The sequence below is a fragment of the Oncorhynchus nerka genome, linkage group LG15 (assembly GCF_034236695.1).
Source record: "Oncorhynchus nerka isolate Pitt River linkage group LG15, Oner_Uvic_2.0, whole genome shotgun sequence".
Taxonomy (NCBI): Eukaryota; Metazoa; Chordata; class Actinopteri; order Salmoniformes; family Salmonidae; genus Oncorhynchus; species Oncorhynchus nerka.
This window is the reverse complement of record NC_088410.1, coordinates 40584900-40601726: the sequence shown is the minus strand read 5'-3', so window position 1 is coordinate 40601726 and position 16827 is coordinate 40584900. Positions and strand designations below refer to the sequence as shown.

General features: G+C 41.6%; 1 protein-coding gene across 6 annotated transcripts in view; it reads right to left on the bottom strand.

Annotated features, from left to right (window-relative positions):
• The window catches only part of LOC115142651 (serine/threonine-protein kinase MARK1-like), an 82489-nt gene that overhangs the window by 21952 nt on the left and 43710 nt on the right, over positions 1–16827 (bottom strand). For 3 of the 6 annotated variants that reach the window (XM_029682266.2, XM_029682268.2, XM_029682269.2), the window contains exons 4-5: positions 11222–11245; positions 1514–1562 (exon numbers count right to left, since the gene is read on the bottom strand). In XM_029682266.2, the coding sequence (XP_029538126.1) occupies positions 1514–1562; positions 11222–11245 (73 nt within the window). The remainder of the gene's footprint in view (positions 1–1513; positions 1563–11221; positions 11246–16827) is intronic. The other 3 variants (XM_029682267.2, XM_029682270.2, XM_029682271.2) reach the window with 1 other exon arrangement.

Here is a 16827-nt window from a genome sequence, read left to right as displayed (position 1 = left end):
TTGGTAATAAAGCATCATTTGTTCGACCGCAACTTCTGGAGTAGCTAGCTTTAGCTTGGTACCTAGCTAGCACCAATACAACCAGCCTGAAAACAACGACCAGTAGAAACTGCAGTCATTTTCATCATTCTAAGCAATAATTTAGGAATCCTTGTGAGTAAGTATTAGCTTGGTTGCCACTTGTTGTTTGCCTATTGAAATTGAACTTCAGTTCATGAAAATAAATAGCTAGTCAGCAACTTAACCATGTTGCCCAAAGCTAATGTTATAAGCAGCCAGCTTGCTTCATCTGGCTAGTGAGGCTCGACCGGACCGGGTTATGTGTTATGAAGCTAGCCACAATAAGGATTAGGCACAATAGTGGAATTTGCAGTTTGCCTTCAAAATAAAAGTATGCCATTGACAGTGATGCAAATGAATACAAATAGTAGAACTATGCCATACTTTTATTTTGAAGGCTAAGCGCAAAGTCCACTATTACCCAGTCAGAGCCAGATGTGATACAGCCTGGATATGAACCAGGGACTGTAGTGATGCCTCTCATTTTTAAATATCGGTAACATATTTCTTTTGGCAAGGAAAGTATTGGATATGAGTATTGACCAAAAATGTGCATCACTATTGGAATCATAAACCAAATACAGAAGGACAGTAAATGCCAGTCATGGCTTTAAAGAAATTGATCTGTTGGTGAATAATTAAGTTTTAAAAAGCGACTAGGCGAGTCTGTTTTTTTTTAAGGGACAATGGTTTCCTTCAGATAAATCTCTGCCCTTGCCTTGAAGTGTGTGTGCGTGTGTATTGTGTAATCATTCCCAGGCCCGGAGTCTAAATGACGCCATCGCCCAGCGGTCAGTCCAAATGATGTTTTATGGGAGTAATTCCGATCCCCCCCCTGCTGGGTAGCTGGAATGGGTCGGCACAGAAAAGGAGCATCTCAAAGTCAACCGGAATGGGATCTGGGCGAAAAACAAAATCACACCACTCCCTTTTCCCTATCCGTCACTGCACAGCAACATCCTGGAATGCCGCTTCGCTTTCCATCAAGTTCTCTTCTTATTAGTTTGTTATTTTTAATTGTATGTATCCTTTATCTAGCCTGGGAAGTCCCATTGATACGAGTAAACCGCTATGGACAAGTAGCAGCATAAAAACATTAATAAGAAGACAATACAACATCTTAGGGCATACATGTAGTTATCCTAGGTTAAGCCTTCAGGTGATATTCCATTTTTCTTTTATAGATAGATAGTGCTGTTCTCAAAACTGTCCATGTCACAGAGTATGAAAAGCGATGGATACAGATGAATTGGACGTTGTACAATAGGAGGGTTTGAAAGAAGTCGCGTTATGTGCTGCTGTAAGTACATGTAGTAATATGGTCGTTAGTATTAGGATTAATACGGTAGCATTAGGAGTGATATGGATACGGTACAATCTCGCTTGACACTGGCATTGCTTTTGAAAATACCTTGCATTGTTAGGATAGAATAGATGTGTTGGTTGGCCTTACCAATATTGGGGTGATTCAAGATCTTCATGATCCTGACTTCACGAAAGAGCTGCGAAAAGAAGAGAGAAAGAAAAAAATGTCAGGTCATCTACAATCATAATCCTCTGCAATTAAAATCACTGTCAGGGATGGTTTGTCATTTTCATCACGGAAATCAAGGAAACAAAATAACCAAGAACAAAATCAGTTTTGAAAGTGAGAGAAGAGAATACTTTGTATTCTTGCACAGAAGTTGACTTTGTATCTTGACTGGAGCATATTATTGTCATCTCCCAATGATAATTTGTTGGCACTGTGAGTGTTCAAGAGCTTCACTGACGTTTAAAAAAGCCCAACAACAGGGCCACATTCAGATCATTGAGCAGTTGCATCAATGTTTTTTTGGATGACAATGCAGCTGCATTGATTTTATTTGTCCATCCAAGTTATCTGAGCAAAAAATAAATACAAGTTTAAAATGAGTTATTATTGCTGGACAAAAAAAAAACACCAGCAAATCAGCTCCAATTGAATTTAATTCTGGAAATATGTTCCAAAGAATTCCCACGCAAAGTAGAGAGATATATGTGATCGTATGCAAATGCAAGCAAGGTTTGAAATGATTATGTTTTAGTAAAATATCTCTGTTTGGGCTTCTTGCAGTCTACAAATGATTTGCAATTACGTTCCGGCCCCCTGACCATCTGCTCAAGAAAAAAATTGTGCGGCTTAGGCTGTACATCACTAATTACACAAGTGGTCTATAGGATACTGTAAGAGTTTAAATCAAACTTCTGTCTAGGCTGCATTCTGGGTATTACCATTCAATGAGATTAAACAGCACACCTCTGGACATGCACTACACCAGACAGTCTATACCATTCCGACAGTAACGGAACAATAGTTGAATGTTATCAAACAAGTCCACATACACATGTTCCAGAGGAGTAACTAGAATACTTGCTTTAAAGAGAGCTGGAGATATGATTGGCAAGCCTGCTGAAGTGTAGTAGAACATATTAGCATGTTCATATTTGACTGCTCATGTGTGCAGCGAATTTGTCACCGCTTCAGAGACGAATGGCTGGCAGGCTTTGTAGCTGAGTGTGTGTGTGTGTGAGTTAATAGTGTGCGTGCGCTTACTGTGTGTGTTTGACAGACCATAATGGCTAATGGGGGTCCGCGTGGCAACAGACCCTGTGGCGCACCGTTACCCGGATGATTAGGCAGCTTCCGTGACAGGGTGCTGTAACATGTGTTGGCTGTCTGTCCTCTCCTCCCTACTCTCCCAGATGGCAAACGATGACCAGCACCGAAAAATTCCATTCACCCTGCCACCCACACCCCACCACATTGTCTGTAGTGGTCACAAAAGCAGCATTTTACTAACAATATGACACCAGGTCAAGTAGCACGATACCACGGTGGAAAAAAACCTGAGTGGCCTACCGTCCTGACGGTTTGTTCCACAAAAATCCTGTCACCGAAATTCACACTTCTACTCGATACAACACATATTGAATTTAACGTCACACTGTATAATAGATCACGGCATAGAATCGCTGAATTGCTCATATTTTTTAAATGTTATTTAACTAAGCTTGTCAGTTAAAAACAAATTCTTATTTACAATGACGGACTACCCCGGCCAAACGCTCCCCTAACCCTGACGACACTGGGCTAAATGTGCGCCGCCCTATGGGACTCCCGATCACGGCCGGTTGTGATACAGCCTGGGATCGAACCACGGTCTGTAGTGACGCCTCTAGCACTGTGACGCAGTGTCTTAGACCGCAGCACCACTCGGGAGCCTCCGAGTGGCCAGCCTGTGATTTGGCTGGAAGGAATAGACATTAATAATGACCTGCATTTCATTGTGGCTGTAAGAGGAAAACACTGAATTCAACTTTTATTCTTCAGTTAACACAGACACTCACATACATTCTGCTCCCAACTTTAAAAACGTTAGGCACCAAATAGAATGTAAGGAGAAAGAGATTGATATTTTATAGTTTACATTAAGCCTATATGAATCCTACCTTTGAAGCACATCATGAGTAGAGACCCTTTTCCTGTTTTCCTGTGCCAATCAAATTTGCCTAGACCTACTGTCACGTTAGCGGTTTGTTAGTTAGCTAGGTAACATGACTGAACAACATTATTTGTCATCAAAATAATTATATATCAAATGTGCGCGAAATCTCACAGAAAGGAAAAAAAGGTAGCTACGGCAATAGGAGCAATTTCTTTAACCGTTTGAGCTAGAGACAAGACATTTTCTTTGCTGTAAAGCTGCAAGCATGATCGTCGTAAAGCCGTTTCCCCCCTCTCTGGCACTGCTGTGTTGCACGACAGAAAACTTGCAAAGCCTATCAGACTGGCCTGTTCTCTTGGTTATACCAGGGATGCAATTATATACACAACGCATCAACTTCGCTGGCTCGGAGCACTGCTCCAATGTACAACATGTAACAGAAGACTGATCAGGGTCTGAATAAATTATATGTTAAAAACTGATGGGAGGAAGAGATGCGTAGGGGATGCGGCTGGCGGATTACAGATGCCACACCAGAAATGCGCATGAAACAGGATTACCGGTTGTGTATATAGGCCAGCTATTGGCCTATAAAAAAATGGCCAATAAATAAAAAAAACAATTGGCGTCAGCCACCTGTCCAGTAGAATAACATTTTTTTTTTTTTTTTTTAAAGCATAGCGAAAAAGGCTTTTGAACTTATTCATTGGGGAAAATACCGGTCGATGGAAATGCTTATTTGTCTATAGCTTAATTTGCAGTACCAGTCAAAAGATTGGAAACACCTACTCAAGGGTTTTTTATTTGAAATGTATTTCATAGTATAATAATGAAGACATCAAACTTTGAAATAACAAATCAAATAAACAAATCAAAATATATTTTACAGTTGAGAAGTTTCAAAGTAGCCACTCTTTGCCATGATGACAGCTTTGCACACTTTTGGCATTTTCTTAACCAGCTTCATGAGGTAGTCACCTGGAATGCATTTCAATTAATAGGTGTGCCTTGTTAAAAGTTAATTTGTGGAATATCTTCAGTTGTGTTGTGACATATAGAAGATAGCCCTATTTGGTAAAAGACCATGTCCATATTATGGCAAGAACAGCTCAAATAAGCAAAGAGAAATGACAGTCCATCCTTACTTTCAGATGAAGGTGAGTCAATACGGAAAGGTCAGTCAATACATGAAGGTCAGTCAATACGGAACATTTCAAGAACCATCAAGCGCTATGATGAAACTGGCACTCATGAGGACCGCCACAGAGTTAGCTCTGCTGCAGAGGATAAGTTCATTCGTTAACTGCACCTCAGATTGCAGCCCAAATAAATGCTTCAGAGTTCAAGGAACCAACACATCTCAAAATCAACTGTTCAGAGGAGACTGCGTGAATCAGGCCTTCATGGTCAAATTGCTGCAAAGAAATTATTAAAAAGGACACCAATAAGAAGAGACATGCTTGGGCCAAGAAACACGAGCAATGGACATTGAGCCGGTGGAAATCTTTCCTTTTGGTTCCAACCTGCCATGTCTTTGTGAGACGCAGAGTAGGTGAACAGATGATCTCCGCACGTGTGGAGGAGATGGTGTGGGGGTGCTTTGCTGGTGACACTGTCAGTGATTTATTTAGAATTCAAGTCACACTTAACTAGCATGACTACCACAGCATTCTGCAGTAATTCACCATCTAATCTGGTTTGCGCTTAGTGGGACTATTATTTATTTTTCAACGGGAGAATGACCCAACATACCTCCAGGCTGTGTACGGGCTATTAGACCAAGAAGGAGAGTGATGAAGTGCTGCATCAGATGATCTGTCCTCCACAATCACCTGACCTCAACCCAATTGAGATGGTTTGGGATGAGCTGGATCGCAGAGTGGAAGAAAAGCAGCCAACAATTGCTCAATATATATGGGAACTCCTTCAAGACTGTTGGAAAAGCATTCCTCATGAAGCTGGTTGAGAGAATGCCAAGAGTGTGCAAAGCTATCAACAAGGCATAGTGTGACTACTTTGAAGAATCTAAAATATATTTTGAACACACATTTTTCAATACAACATGATTCCATTTGTGTTATTTCATAGTTTTGATGTCTTCACTATTATTATACAAAATAAAGAAAAACCCTTAAACGAGTAGGTGTATCCAAACATTTTGACTGGCACTGAAATTTAATTGAATTAAAATTAGACTGTGTAGGCTACAGTATTCCTTATGCAAGTGACTAGTTGCTGTTGCTTACATTTTTTAAACAATTTATAAACAAAACTGATTAATAAACATTTTATAACAGGCCCCACCGGTTTCTTCAGATCGGTAGGGCCCAAAAAAATGGTAGTATCATATGAAGCGGTACTACAGTATTCTAAAATGTTGGTATCATAAGTATCATGACGTTTTGGTTCCGTGATATTACCGTGGTACCGGTATACCATGCAACACTAATCCGATGTGTCCCAAATGGCACCCTACTGCCTATATAATGGACTACTTTTGACTAGGACCCAAGTAGTGCGATGGGCCCTGGTCAAAGTAGTGCAGTATATAGGGAATAGGGTGCCACTTGGGAGGCAAGCCATCATCCTCGGACTGAACCAGCGGGGAATCCACTCGCAAGGTCTTTCAAGGTGAGGGGGAAAATAAACATACATTGTTCTTTCTATGGTTCTCCTGTTCAGTGCATATGCACACAAACTCTTACCAGCATGCATTAAACATGTATGGAACTGAGTAAGTAGACAAGCTTGTACTAAATGTTGCATTTTTGGATGCATTAACATAGTATTGCGGGGTATGGTGATGCTATTGCTCATAAAAAATGCAAATATAACGCTCTACAATTGATGCTATACGGTTACACACTCATCTTATCACTGTACACACACGCCTGGTGAGAGAATCCCCCCGCATCCCCTCCCCTGAAACAAAGGGAAAACCAAACCATGACTGAGTCATTATCACAATGAATAGTAATCAAATTCATTCTTATTCGTTTCAGAGCAAATTTTTCAAATTTTTCAAATCCTATTATGTTTTTCCATTTTTATGAGCGTTTGTCTTTTCGGGTCTCGTCTCCTTCGCTCCTTCTGTGCACCTTCCCACTCGCACGCAGACCCCAAGCCACTCCCCCTGCCACTCACAACAACAAAGACGAAAGATCACTCCTTCCTCTCCGACAAACAGCTTCAACTCTATTTGCAATTGAAGGTTTGGTCCAACAGAACCGGTCATAAGGACTCCGAAACACAATAAGACCATTTACTGTAATAGAGAAAACCTTTATAACGATACCATTTTTGTGTTTCAACTCCTCAAATTGCGTAGAGCAAAACCTACTAAAACAGGAGTATCAATGAACATTGATTCTGAATGATTTTGTTTGTCACTCGCAGGATTGTGGTACTAGCAGCTTGTCACACACTGTTATACTAGCTGTCTAGTCTACGTTTTATAAAAATGAGCATAAAAGACTATTATCTAAAGAATTGGCAACTTAAAATAAGGTAGGCCACTTGATTTCAACATCTGAACAGTGGACAGGTTAGCAAGCTGTCAAAACAGTTGGGAGACAGATGGGTGTGTTCATAAAAATTCAACTATTCTGCCTTGTTACCGAGCAAATAGAACCAAGTTGGCTATACTTTAAATATAAAAGATTAGCTGGCTACCAACTAGCACGTGAACTTCTGCTTGTGAGATTGTTTATACGAGACCTGTGTTCATTTTCTATAATGCCTGCTTACAAGGAGTTGGTCATTTTTAGGGAATGTCCATTGTGCATGGTTCTGGTTAAATTTGTAACAAAAAGGGTATTTTCATTGGACAGACTTACAAGCCAGATCAGTGATTGCAAAAAAACAGCTTAAAATTATTTTGATAAAATAATTACATTAGTGGGTCTTATGGTTGTGGAAGGCATATATTTTGCCCAGGTTTTATCTCACAAGCCCTGAATTCATTAGATTATTGCTGACTGTTTGAAATGCAGTGTATTTTACCGCTTATTTAGCTAAAACATTAATACCGAGATGTACTGTATATCGTGAATTGCCCATAAGTCTGTAATAATCGAGATACAATTTTTAGGCCATAATCACACAGCCCTGATAGAAGGTGCTTCATCTTCACTCATTTCTATGAGGAAAACGTTTTGGGGTAAAGTTTACTCTAGGTACAGATCAGCTTCCCCTCCTCCAATCCTAACCTTAAATGAATCATTACCGGGGTAAATGCAATACTGATCCAAGATCAGCATCTAGGGTCTACTTGACCCTACAAACACTGTACACAGGCGCACTATTAGAATGAGGCGTCAGTGTACAGAAGCTGTAGTGGACAGGAACAGTGGTTGTACTTTTAGATCAGAGGCTATAAATAGCTCCGCACTTGGATACGGGAGAGCCTTGTAGCCACGGGATTCAACTCAATTCATATTCATGAAATCGCGGCTCGTGATAGGCTCCTTGAAAAGTGGGGCTGGGTGGGAGCAACGAGCATCTGTGAGTAACGGATTGTGTGTATTTTTAACCGTGTGGATATGTACATTGAATATGTGAACTCCATGCATGCGTGTTTGTATTTGAGCATTGGGGTATTTCTGCCCAGTACACCCAAACCAGTCTACCACTCACAAACCACCCTCTTTGAAATGCACATAGAAAAATATGAAAGGGGCAGACTAAAAAACACACACACAACTCTTATCTTAGGTTTTTATTCATTTGCGTTATTCACTGTCTCGGACCTCATATACGTCTTAAAAGTACCCCATACATCACAGCAACGTCAGCCCTTTCACACAAGCATTCAATCACACATACATTTCTCAATGAACTACAGAGAAATCACACAGCCATCCTCTTGTTTATCTAGTCCTCTACTCCCATGACCCTTTGTGTCCAAGGGCCCCCCTTAGGGTGGCCTCTTGATGCCTGACTGGCTGATGCGGAGTGACAGACACGTGGGCCAGCCTCGTCTGCCTCCCATGACGCAAGTAGCACAGGAGTCTAGTCTTATCCACTGCAGAGAGCTGGGTTGCATTTAGCAGGCACCACTGTATGAAAGCATTCTCAAAACGGGAAATTAAAACTGTTTTATTGTCAGTAGATTTTTGGTTAGTACTGCCTCGGTCGGTCCCAACCCCCAAAATCTGGTTTCATGCCCACTGTGCTTGCACCTGTGTTAGGACAAACCAAGAGCCTACTTTAAACCAATATAATTAACCTAAATGAAAGCTGCAATGTGTACCATTTTGGGCGACCTGACCAAATTCACATAGAAATGTGAGTTACAGGTCTGTCACTCATTGAAAGCAAGTCTAAGAAGCGGTATGTATATCTGTTATATTTGAGAAATGTCAATGCTTCCCTTTTTAACGTTTCGTTTTTGTGTGTTTTACTTTTTTTTTACCCCAGCTTCAAAAAGCTCAAAATACAATATTTTCAGTTATGGAAAATATATTATACAGAGATTTAGATGGTACGAAGATTCTCTACACTGCTCGTTTTGTCACAAACTGAAATTAGAGTAACATTAAGAATTTTTGGAACCAGGTAATGGTGGAGCGATTTCTGCATATTGCTCCTTTAACCACATGTGCCTTCCCACCAGAGACTAGATTCAATTCCTGCATCTTCTATTCCTGCTATGTCTCCTCCTCCCATTATCTCTCTCTCTCCCTCTGTTTATAAACTATCTGTAATAAAGCATAAAAAAAATACAAATGGGAGTGGAATTCCACTAAAAGAAATAAAAAATTATCCTTATAGGACAATGGTCACCAACCTTTTCTGAGTCAAGATCACCGAGTCAAAACGCATGCCTAGATCTACCGCTCTGGTTTTTTATTAGCATGACTTAAAAAAATGTAAGCCTATGCAACATTAACCAATTACAAACAGTACTGTAGCAATGAGGTTTGTGCAGTAAGCTATAGGCCCAATACATTAACACCACATACTGGCTTTGCTTGAATTTACCTGCCACTGCATTGTTTTTCGGGGCATTTTTTAAAATTATATTTCAAAATTTGAGTTAGGCTTTATGATCACACCGGTAATAGACACATTGTTGTATTACTTGTGAGGCACAGCTGAGTGAGCATACATTTAAATAATACGCTTTTTAATTTTTTTTATTGGGCTGATGGTGCCTTCATCTGATGGTCAGTCTCAGCAGAGGGAGAGCAGCAGACGGAGGGTCCGTCTCTCAACATCCTTCCGCTCTCCCTTTCCTCCACTGACACGGACCAAAAAGGGACACCGTCTTCCAGCTGATGGAGAAACTCGAGTCGCATCGCATTATTTCTGCCTCCTGCACAAATTCATGTTGTTACTCCTATGAACAGAGAAAGTGAAATAGTTTTTGATATAAAAAATGACCCAAGCCACTAATAATAACAACGCAAACCTATAGATACACTTTCCTACTCATTCATTACTGCTGCACTGCTTGTTGTAGCGCTCAGTGGAAATAGGAAGAACGCACATTTTATGGGTTATAAAAGTGTTGAATACAAAAGTGTTGACATTTCAGGTTTAAGTTCTTACTCGGCACTCGTAAAAAACAGCAGCTCTTTGCTGTATTCGTTGACAGTCTCTCTCTAGTCATGGTTTTAAAATCTCACAGTATCAATTTTACCGTAGCTTTCTTTTATGCCTGCTACATGACTGCAGACCTCTCCAGGCCCACTGGGAAGGCAGAGTTTGTACCTTCAGACACATGAAATAGCAACAGTTTGCCTACCCGGCGCGCAGGGCAGCTGAATTGGCTGCACCTACCACCAACAGCCCGAGACTAATTAAAACATTTAAAAAAGGAACACAAGGCTTTATCGTTGTTTCTTTTCTTTACAAAAATGTTTGGCAATCGACTAGAAATGCCTTGGCGATGGACAAGTCGATCGACCGGTTGGTGACCACTGTTTATAGGACAAGCAGTGCTACTGCACTTATCACTGGCATGTTGTCCAGACAAAGCTTAGACCAGCGTGTTCCATAAGTGTCAGCTGCCAGCCAAATAGCTGACCACTAACACCTTATGTTACTGGGGTGTTAAAGTGGCCACCAAATTTGATTTTGTAGGGCAAACGTTTTGTGGTGGGGCATGCCACCCTAGCTTGCTCCTTCTATTCCAGTATCATACACCTATTGGTGCCCAGCCCACATGGCCTTCAATAAACACACGTATCTATTTAATGAAGTAATATGTGCACAAAACTAAATTACATTTAGTCATTTACACACACAGACAGCCATAGTAAGAACAGCTGCCATTTTGGTCACATTATACAAACACATTTCTCATTCTCCCCCTTTGAAAATACATTTAGCGATATCCAAAAACAGCCATTGTGCTGGCTACTTCAGATTTCCGGGAACACAAGTTGTTTTTAAATGGTGTTGAAAAAGATAAAACACAGAAGAAGCAGTACAAATGGGTGGGGGGGGGGGTGATCAGCCACATGGGAAATAGTGAGGACATCCACGAAGTGACGGTGCACAGTGCTTTCACAGTGAAAAGTGTACGAACTTCAAAAAAATATGGCGAACATATACACGCGCCCACACAAACCTGTGTGATACACGTGAAGACGACATACATAAAAAGAGTAAACGTTACAATGAAAGTGTCGCAGACACGCACAGACAACAATGTGTGGAAAAGTCCGGGAAGCGGAAAGGTCACCTACCTGCTTAGAATGCAAGATGCGAAACTAAAGAAGAGATGGAAAGAGAGAGAGAGAGAGAGAGAGAGAAAAGGGAAAAGGCTAAATGATGGAGCTGCACGAAGCAGGAGAGGGGTGGGGGCTCTTTCTCGCCACACCCATCACCACCGGCCCCAACAAAAATCTCCCCCAGCAATACAGAGTGACAGATCAATTGATCACATTTGGATTCGGTCCTGTCCCTTTGTTCCCCTCACGAGCTCTGTCGCGCTCTAAAAATGTCCAGGCCTGACACGGCAGATAGACCAGAGGGGTACCAGCCCAGGGAACATGCAGTGTTTACTGGTATTGTACTATTAGTACTCATAGTAGTACAACTAACATCATTATCTAGCTAAGGAGCGACACCGGACTAGAGGAGGAGACTGCGTCTGCAATGGAGGACAGGAAGCTCTGGAAGACAGACTTTTCATCCCGTCGACCCCAGCAGATCAGATGATGATGATGAGAGTTTTTATTTTGATCTTTAACTAGGCAAGTCAGTGAAGAACAAATTCTTATTTACAATCACGGGCCTACCAAAAGGCAAAAAAGGCCTCCTGCCTTTTAGTAGTAGAGTTACAGTAGTTTTAGAATGAAAGGCTTTATATGAGAATGATATACAGCTAGCTGTTTAAGTACTACCATGGTAACTGCAGAGTATAAGTGGCCTTATAGCTCAGACTGATGTATTATAATGGAGCACAATTGAGTACACCATATGAAAAAGGACAAGCCGATTAAAGCAAATGATACAACCAAATCAACCTTAAAAGGAGAGGAAACAAACTAAGACAAATGAAGCCGCCTTGCTAATTAATAATGGGTAGGAATGTATGGAATGGGAGATGTTTTACATTACGGCAGCCTTATACTACTACAGTTATGCTTAGGAAAGTCTAGAAATTGGCTTTTTTTTTTTAATTTAAATTTTATTTTAACCCCCTTTTCTCCCCAATTTCGTGGTATCCAATTGTTAGTGGTTACTCTCTTGTCTCATCGCTACAACTCCCGTACGGGTTCGGGAGAGAGGAAGGTTGAAAGCCATGCGTCCTCCGATACACAACCCAACCAGGCCGCACTGCTTCTTAACACAGCGCGCATCCAACCCGGAAGCCAGCCGCACCAATGTGTCGGAGGAAACACCGTGCACCTGTCGACCTGGTTTAGCGTGCACTGCGCCCGGCCCGCCACAGGAGTCGCTAGTACGCGATGAGACAAGGATATCCCTACCGGCCAAACCCTCCCTAACCCGGATGATGCTAGGCCAATTGTGCATCGCCCCATGGGCCTCCCGGTCGTGGCCGGCTGCGTCAGAGCCTGGGCGCGAACCCAGAGTCTCTGGTGGCACAGCTAGCACTGTGATGCAGTGCCCTAGACCACTGTGCCACCCGGGAGGCCGGCATGGGCATTTCTAACACACCAGACAGTTTTTCTCCCTAGGCTCCCATTGTTAGACAATTAATGACCATTCTGCGCAAAACACGCCCACTGGACCAACCCATGCTCAATTGCCAGTCTGTTTCTGTACCAAGTCAAATTGGAGGACGTAAACGACAAGTAACGTCGAATAGTATCCACTGAACAACCAGAGTACTATTTGGGTAATTCAACTGTCACAGACTACGGAGTTGTGGAGTGCTACCATGTTATTGAGCACCATCAAATTAGAAATATATAAATCCTCATTTGAAATTAACACTACCCTGACTTCATTCTGTTATCATTTTTTCAATAGGCTCCTCACAAAACATACCCATTTGACTACCCAACAAATTCTATTCAGAGGTCCTTAAGGATGCACCTTTCTCCTCACGCTTAATATGCGATTTGTAATGCATTCTTGTGCATTGAGCTGAGCAACAGACTTGGTGAAATCTAAGGGATATTTTTAGAAATCCACCACGATGCCACAACAACATTCCGAGCTGACTTTGACAAGTGTACAACTTCCTGTGAGGGTGGAATTCGTTGACAGTGTTCTGGATATCTGTGTCTGTGGGTCCATCTTTCCGACTCACTCTTGGTTCCCACTGAACCGCTCTCTCAGGCGCTCATACACACACACACACACACTGATTTACCCCACATCATTAAACACTCTGTTCAGTGCAGCAGCCGGGCTGCACATTTCAAGACAAACACACACACACACACACACACGTGACAATGACGCACACGCTGAAAAATGTCCGTTAAGCTAGGCTTGTTAATTGCTCCCAGAAGTTACAACCATTGACACAGTTGAGCCCTCTTTCCATTATGGCACAGGTACAAAGATGAGCCCTCTTTCTACATCTATGGGCAGACTCTGCATTGGGTTGTTCCATGTCATATCAGCAAGCCATGACACCCACCATCTCAGATTTATTTTACCTTTATTTCACTAGGCAAGTCAGTTATGAACAAATTCTTATTTACAATGACGGCCTACCCCGGCCAAACCTGGACGATAGTGGGCCGATTGTGCCCCGCCCTATGTGACTCCCAATCATGGCCGGATGTGATACAGCCTGGATTCGAACCAGGGACTGTAGTGACGGCTCTTGCACTGAGATGCAGTGCCTTAGACCGCTGCGACACTCGGGACAAATTAAAGGTTTGTTGGCTAGGTTGTAGCCAACAAACTACAATAAAGTAAGTACAAAGTAGGTACACAGGTCAATATACAAATCTCAAAAGGTGACAGTGACACATTCAATACCACCTTGCACACTCATCTGCATCTAGCTGATCTGGGTGTAATAATTCATCCAAACAGTTGTAACTAAAATTATTGGATAAATTCAGGTAGGTCCCTCCATTTCGTTCCGTTTGCTTTCGTTTAAAAAAAGAGTTTTGCAACAGAATCGGAAGGATTAATAGAGTTCACATTCGTACCAGCCACCAACAGCATCATCCCTTTGCTCATTGTACAATTCCTTCTCGCATCTACATGCTCTCCTCCTCTCACCTTTTTCCTTCGCTTGTGGAATTCAGTGCACAACACAGCCATTTGTGACCAGGCTCTCAAAAAAAAAACTGTTCCTCTCAAAAAGCCAAACTTTCATACCATAATGCTAGACAGCCTACATCGTTGTCACCATTGTAACGTTATACCGTTAAATCAACAAACTAGAACTAACGCGTGCTGTACGGTATACAGAAACTACTTTTCCGATATTAGAACATCAAAAACGGTTCTGTTAAATGTCTCACGGATCAAGTCTGTCTATCAGTGCAGTTGATGTCCCCCTTATAGCATGAGCGCACCGTGCCTGCTCCACTTAGCCTGCACTGGGAGTCTGGACTGCAAATAAATTAACACACAAATAATGTGACACAGCATTTAGAAATGTTGAAACTGTTCCTTACTGTTCGCAAAACAATGTCCATAAAGGCTAGAACACTTTACAATGCAAGAAGATTAGCTTCCAGCTTTGTAGTCTAACTTTCCTTGCTATCTTACAGCTAAATCAAACATGAATTCACTACCCTAGTACTTTGTGATTTGCAAAATATGCTGATTTCTGTGACTTTGGCTAAAATGCTTATTTTTTGGTTATGGTATCGAGTATCGTGATAATAAACCTTGCGTGGGTATCGAAATCAAATTCTGTTATCGTGACAACACTAATCCAATCCATGTGTACAACCACGCGGTAAAGTTAGTGTACAGCAAACAGATTAGCAGTTACACCGGCGGGCCCCAGTGGCAATAAATTAACACAACCGAAAGCTTACCTTGACTTGGAAGAGTTGCAGTGTTGGATAGCCTTAGCCAGCTAGCTAGCTAACATACATAGCATTCCTATGTTTGAGTCAGGTTATTGCGTAGGCTAAATTAGCTGCATTAGCTAAGTGAAAGGTAAACCTAGAAAAAAAACGAATTCTCTCCCTCTCTGCTTCTCCTTAATTTAAGAAATGAATGTTTAAAACTATTGTCTTTCTCTTTGAGTCAACCACAAACCACACTTTATGCACTGCAGTGCTAGCTTCTGGCTGAGTTTTCCACAGCAGTTTTCTCTAAAACTAGCACGAGCAAGTAGTTAGTAGATGAAGAGTGAATGAAGATGATATAGCGAGCAGCCCCCTCTTCTGGACAAAACGAGCACAACGCAAATGAGATGTCAAACGGTAGGCTCTGCTGCCCGGTCTTTCTTGCCACGTAAAATATTATTTCACTTTGCAGTCTGTTTTTAATGCACTGTTAAAACGGGGACATTTCCGGGGACAGCTCCAGCCGGGGACAGGCCACCAACAACGGGGACTGTCCCCGGGAGTGGGTGGTCACCCTCCTTTAGGGTAGCACCATGGTGTACGGACAACATGCAGTTCATACTGCAAAAGCTCAGACAGGTTGGAGGACATCCTTCAAAAGTCGCTATAATTACTGTGAAAGTCTATGGAAGGGGGTGAGAACCATGAGCCTCCTAGATTTTGTATTGAAGTCAATTTACCAAGAGGAGGATGGAAAATAGCTGTTATCCGGCTACACCATGGTGCTACCCTAAAGGAGGGTGACCACCCGCTCCCGGGGACAGTCCCCGTTGTTGGTGGCCTGTCCCCGGAAATGTCCCCGTTTTTTAACAGTGCATTAAAAACAGACTGCAAAGTGAAATAATATTTTACGTGGCAAGAAAGACCGGGCAGCAGAGCCTACCGTTTGACATCTCATTTGCGTTGTGCTCGTTTTGTCCAGAAGAGGGGGCTGCTCGCTATATCATCTTCATTCACTCTTCATCTACTAACTACTTGCTCGTGCTAGTTTTAGAGAAAACTGCTGTGGAAAACTCAGCCAGAAGCTAGCAAGTGTCAAGTGAATCCACAACATCACCATAAACGTCTTTCAAGCCAGGTAAGTTACAATGGTTTGAGATACTAGCTAGTGATGTTAAGTCACAATTTATTATATAGATAGATGATCTGCTCTATAAGGTTTTAAATAGGTTATGCTAGCTAACATTAGCTATGCTAGCTAACATTAGCTATGTCGACTAAGTTATCTAGCTAGGTTACCTAGCTACTGTCATGGTAGCTAGGTTAAAAAATGTTCAGTGGGCGGGCTATTTTGAAATTACGATTATATTAAAATGAATGAACAATTAATTATGAGAATATTTATTTGTAGATTACAATTAGACATTTTCATGGATAACATTAGCATAATGTTTTCTGTTAGAGAGTGGAGAGGAAGGAGAGGAGGAAGACTGGATAGGAATGAAAGAGACAGAGGAGGAAAGGTAAAGATATGATTACAGAGCCTGCCAATTTATTATTCCAAACAATGTTTTGAGATAATACAAAAATGATGCAAGCAATGGGAATCTGTTAACCAAAGTATGTTATCTAGTAGTGTACTATTTATTATTAAAGATTGGAGAGGAAGGAGAAGGAAAAATGAAGGGAGTAAAAAGAGTGAAGCGAGGAGAGTGTAGAAGAGTGAGGTGGAAAGGCAAAGAGAAGGAAAGGAATAAAGAGAAGGAAGACGAGTGAAGAAAAGAGGAGAAAGATTGGAGCAGAAGAAAAGGTTAAGAGAGTAAGAGCAGACAGAGAAGGTACAATGGCAATTTTCCAAGAAACAGAATGAATGATATATGGACAGCAGCAAG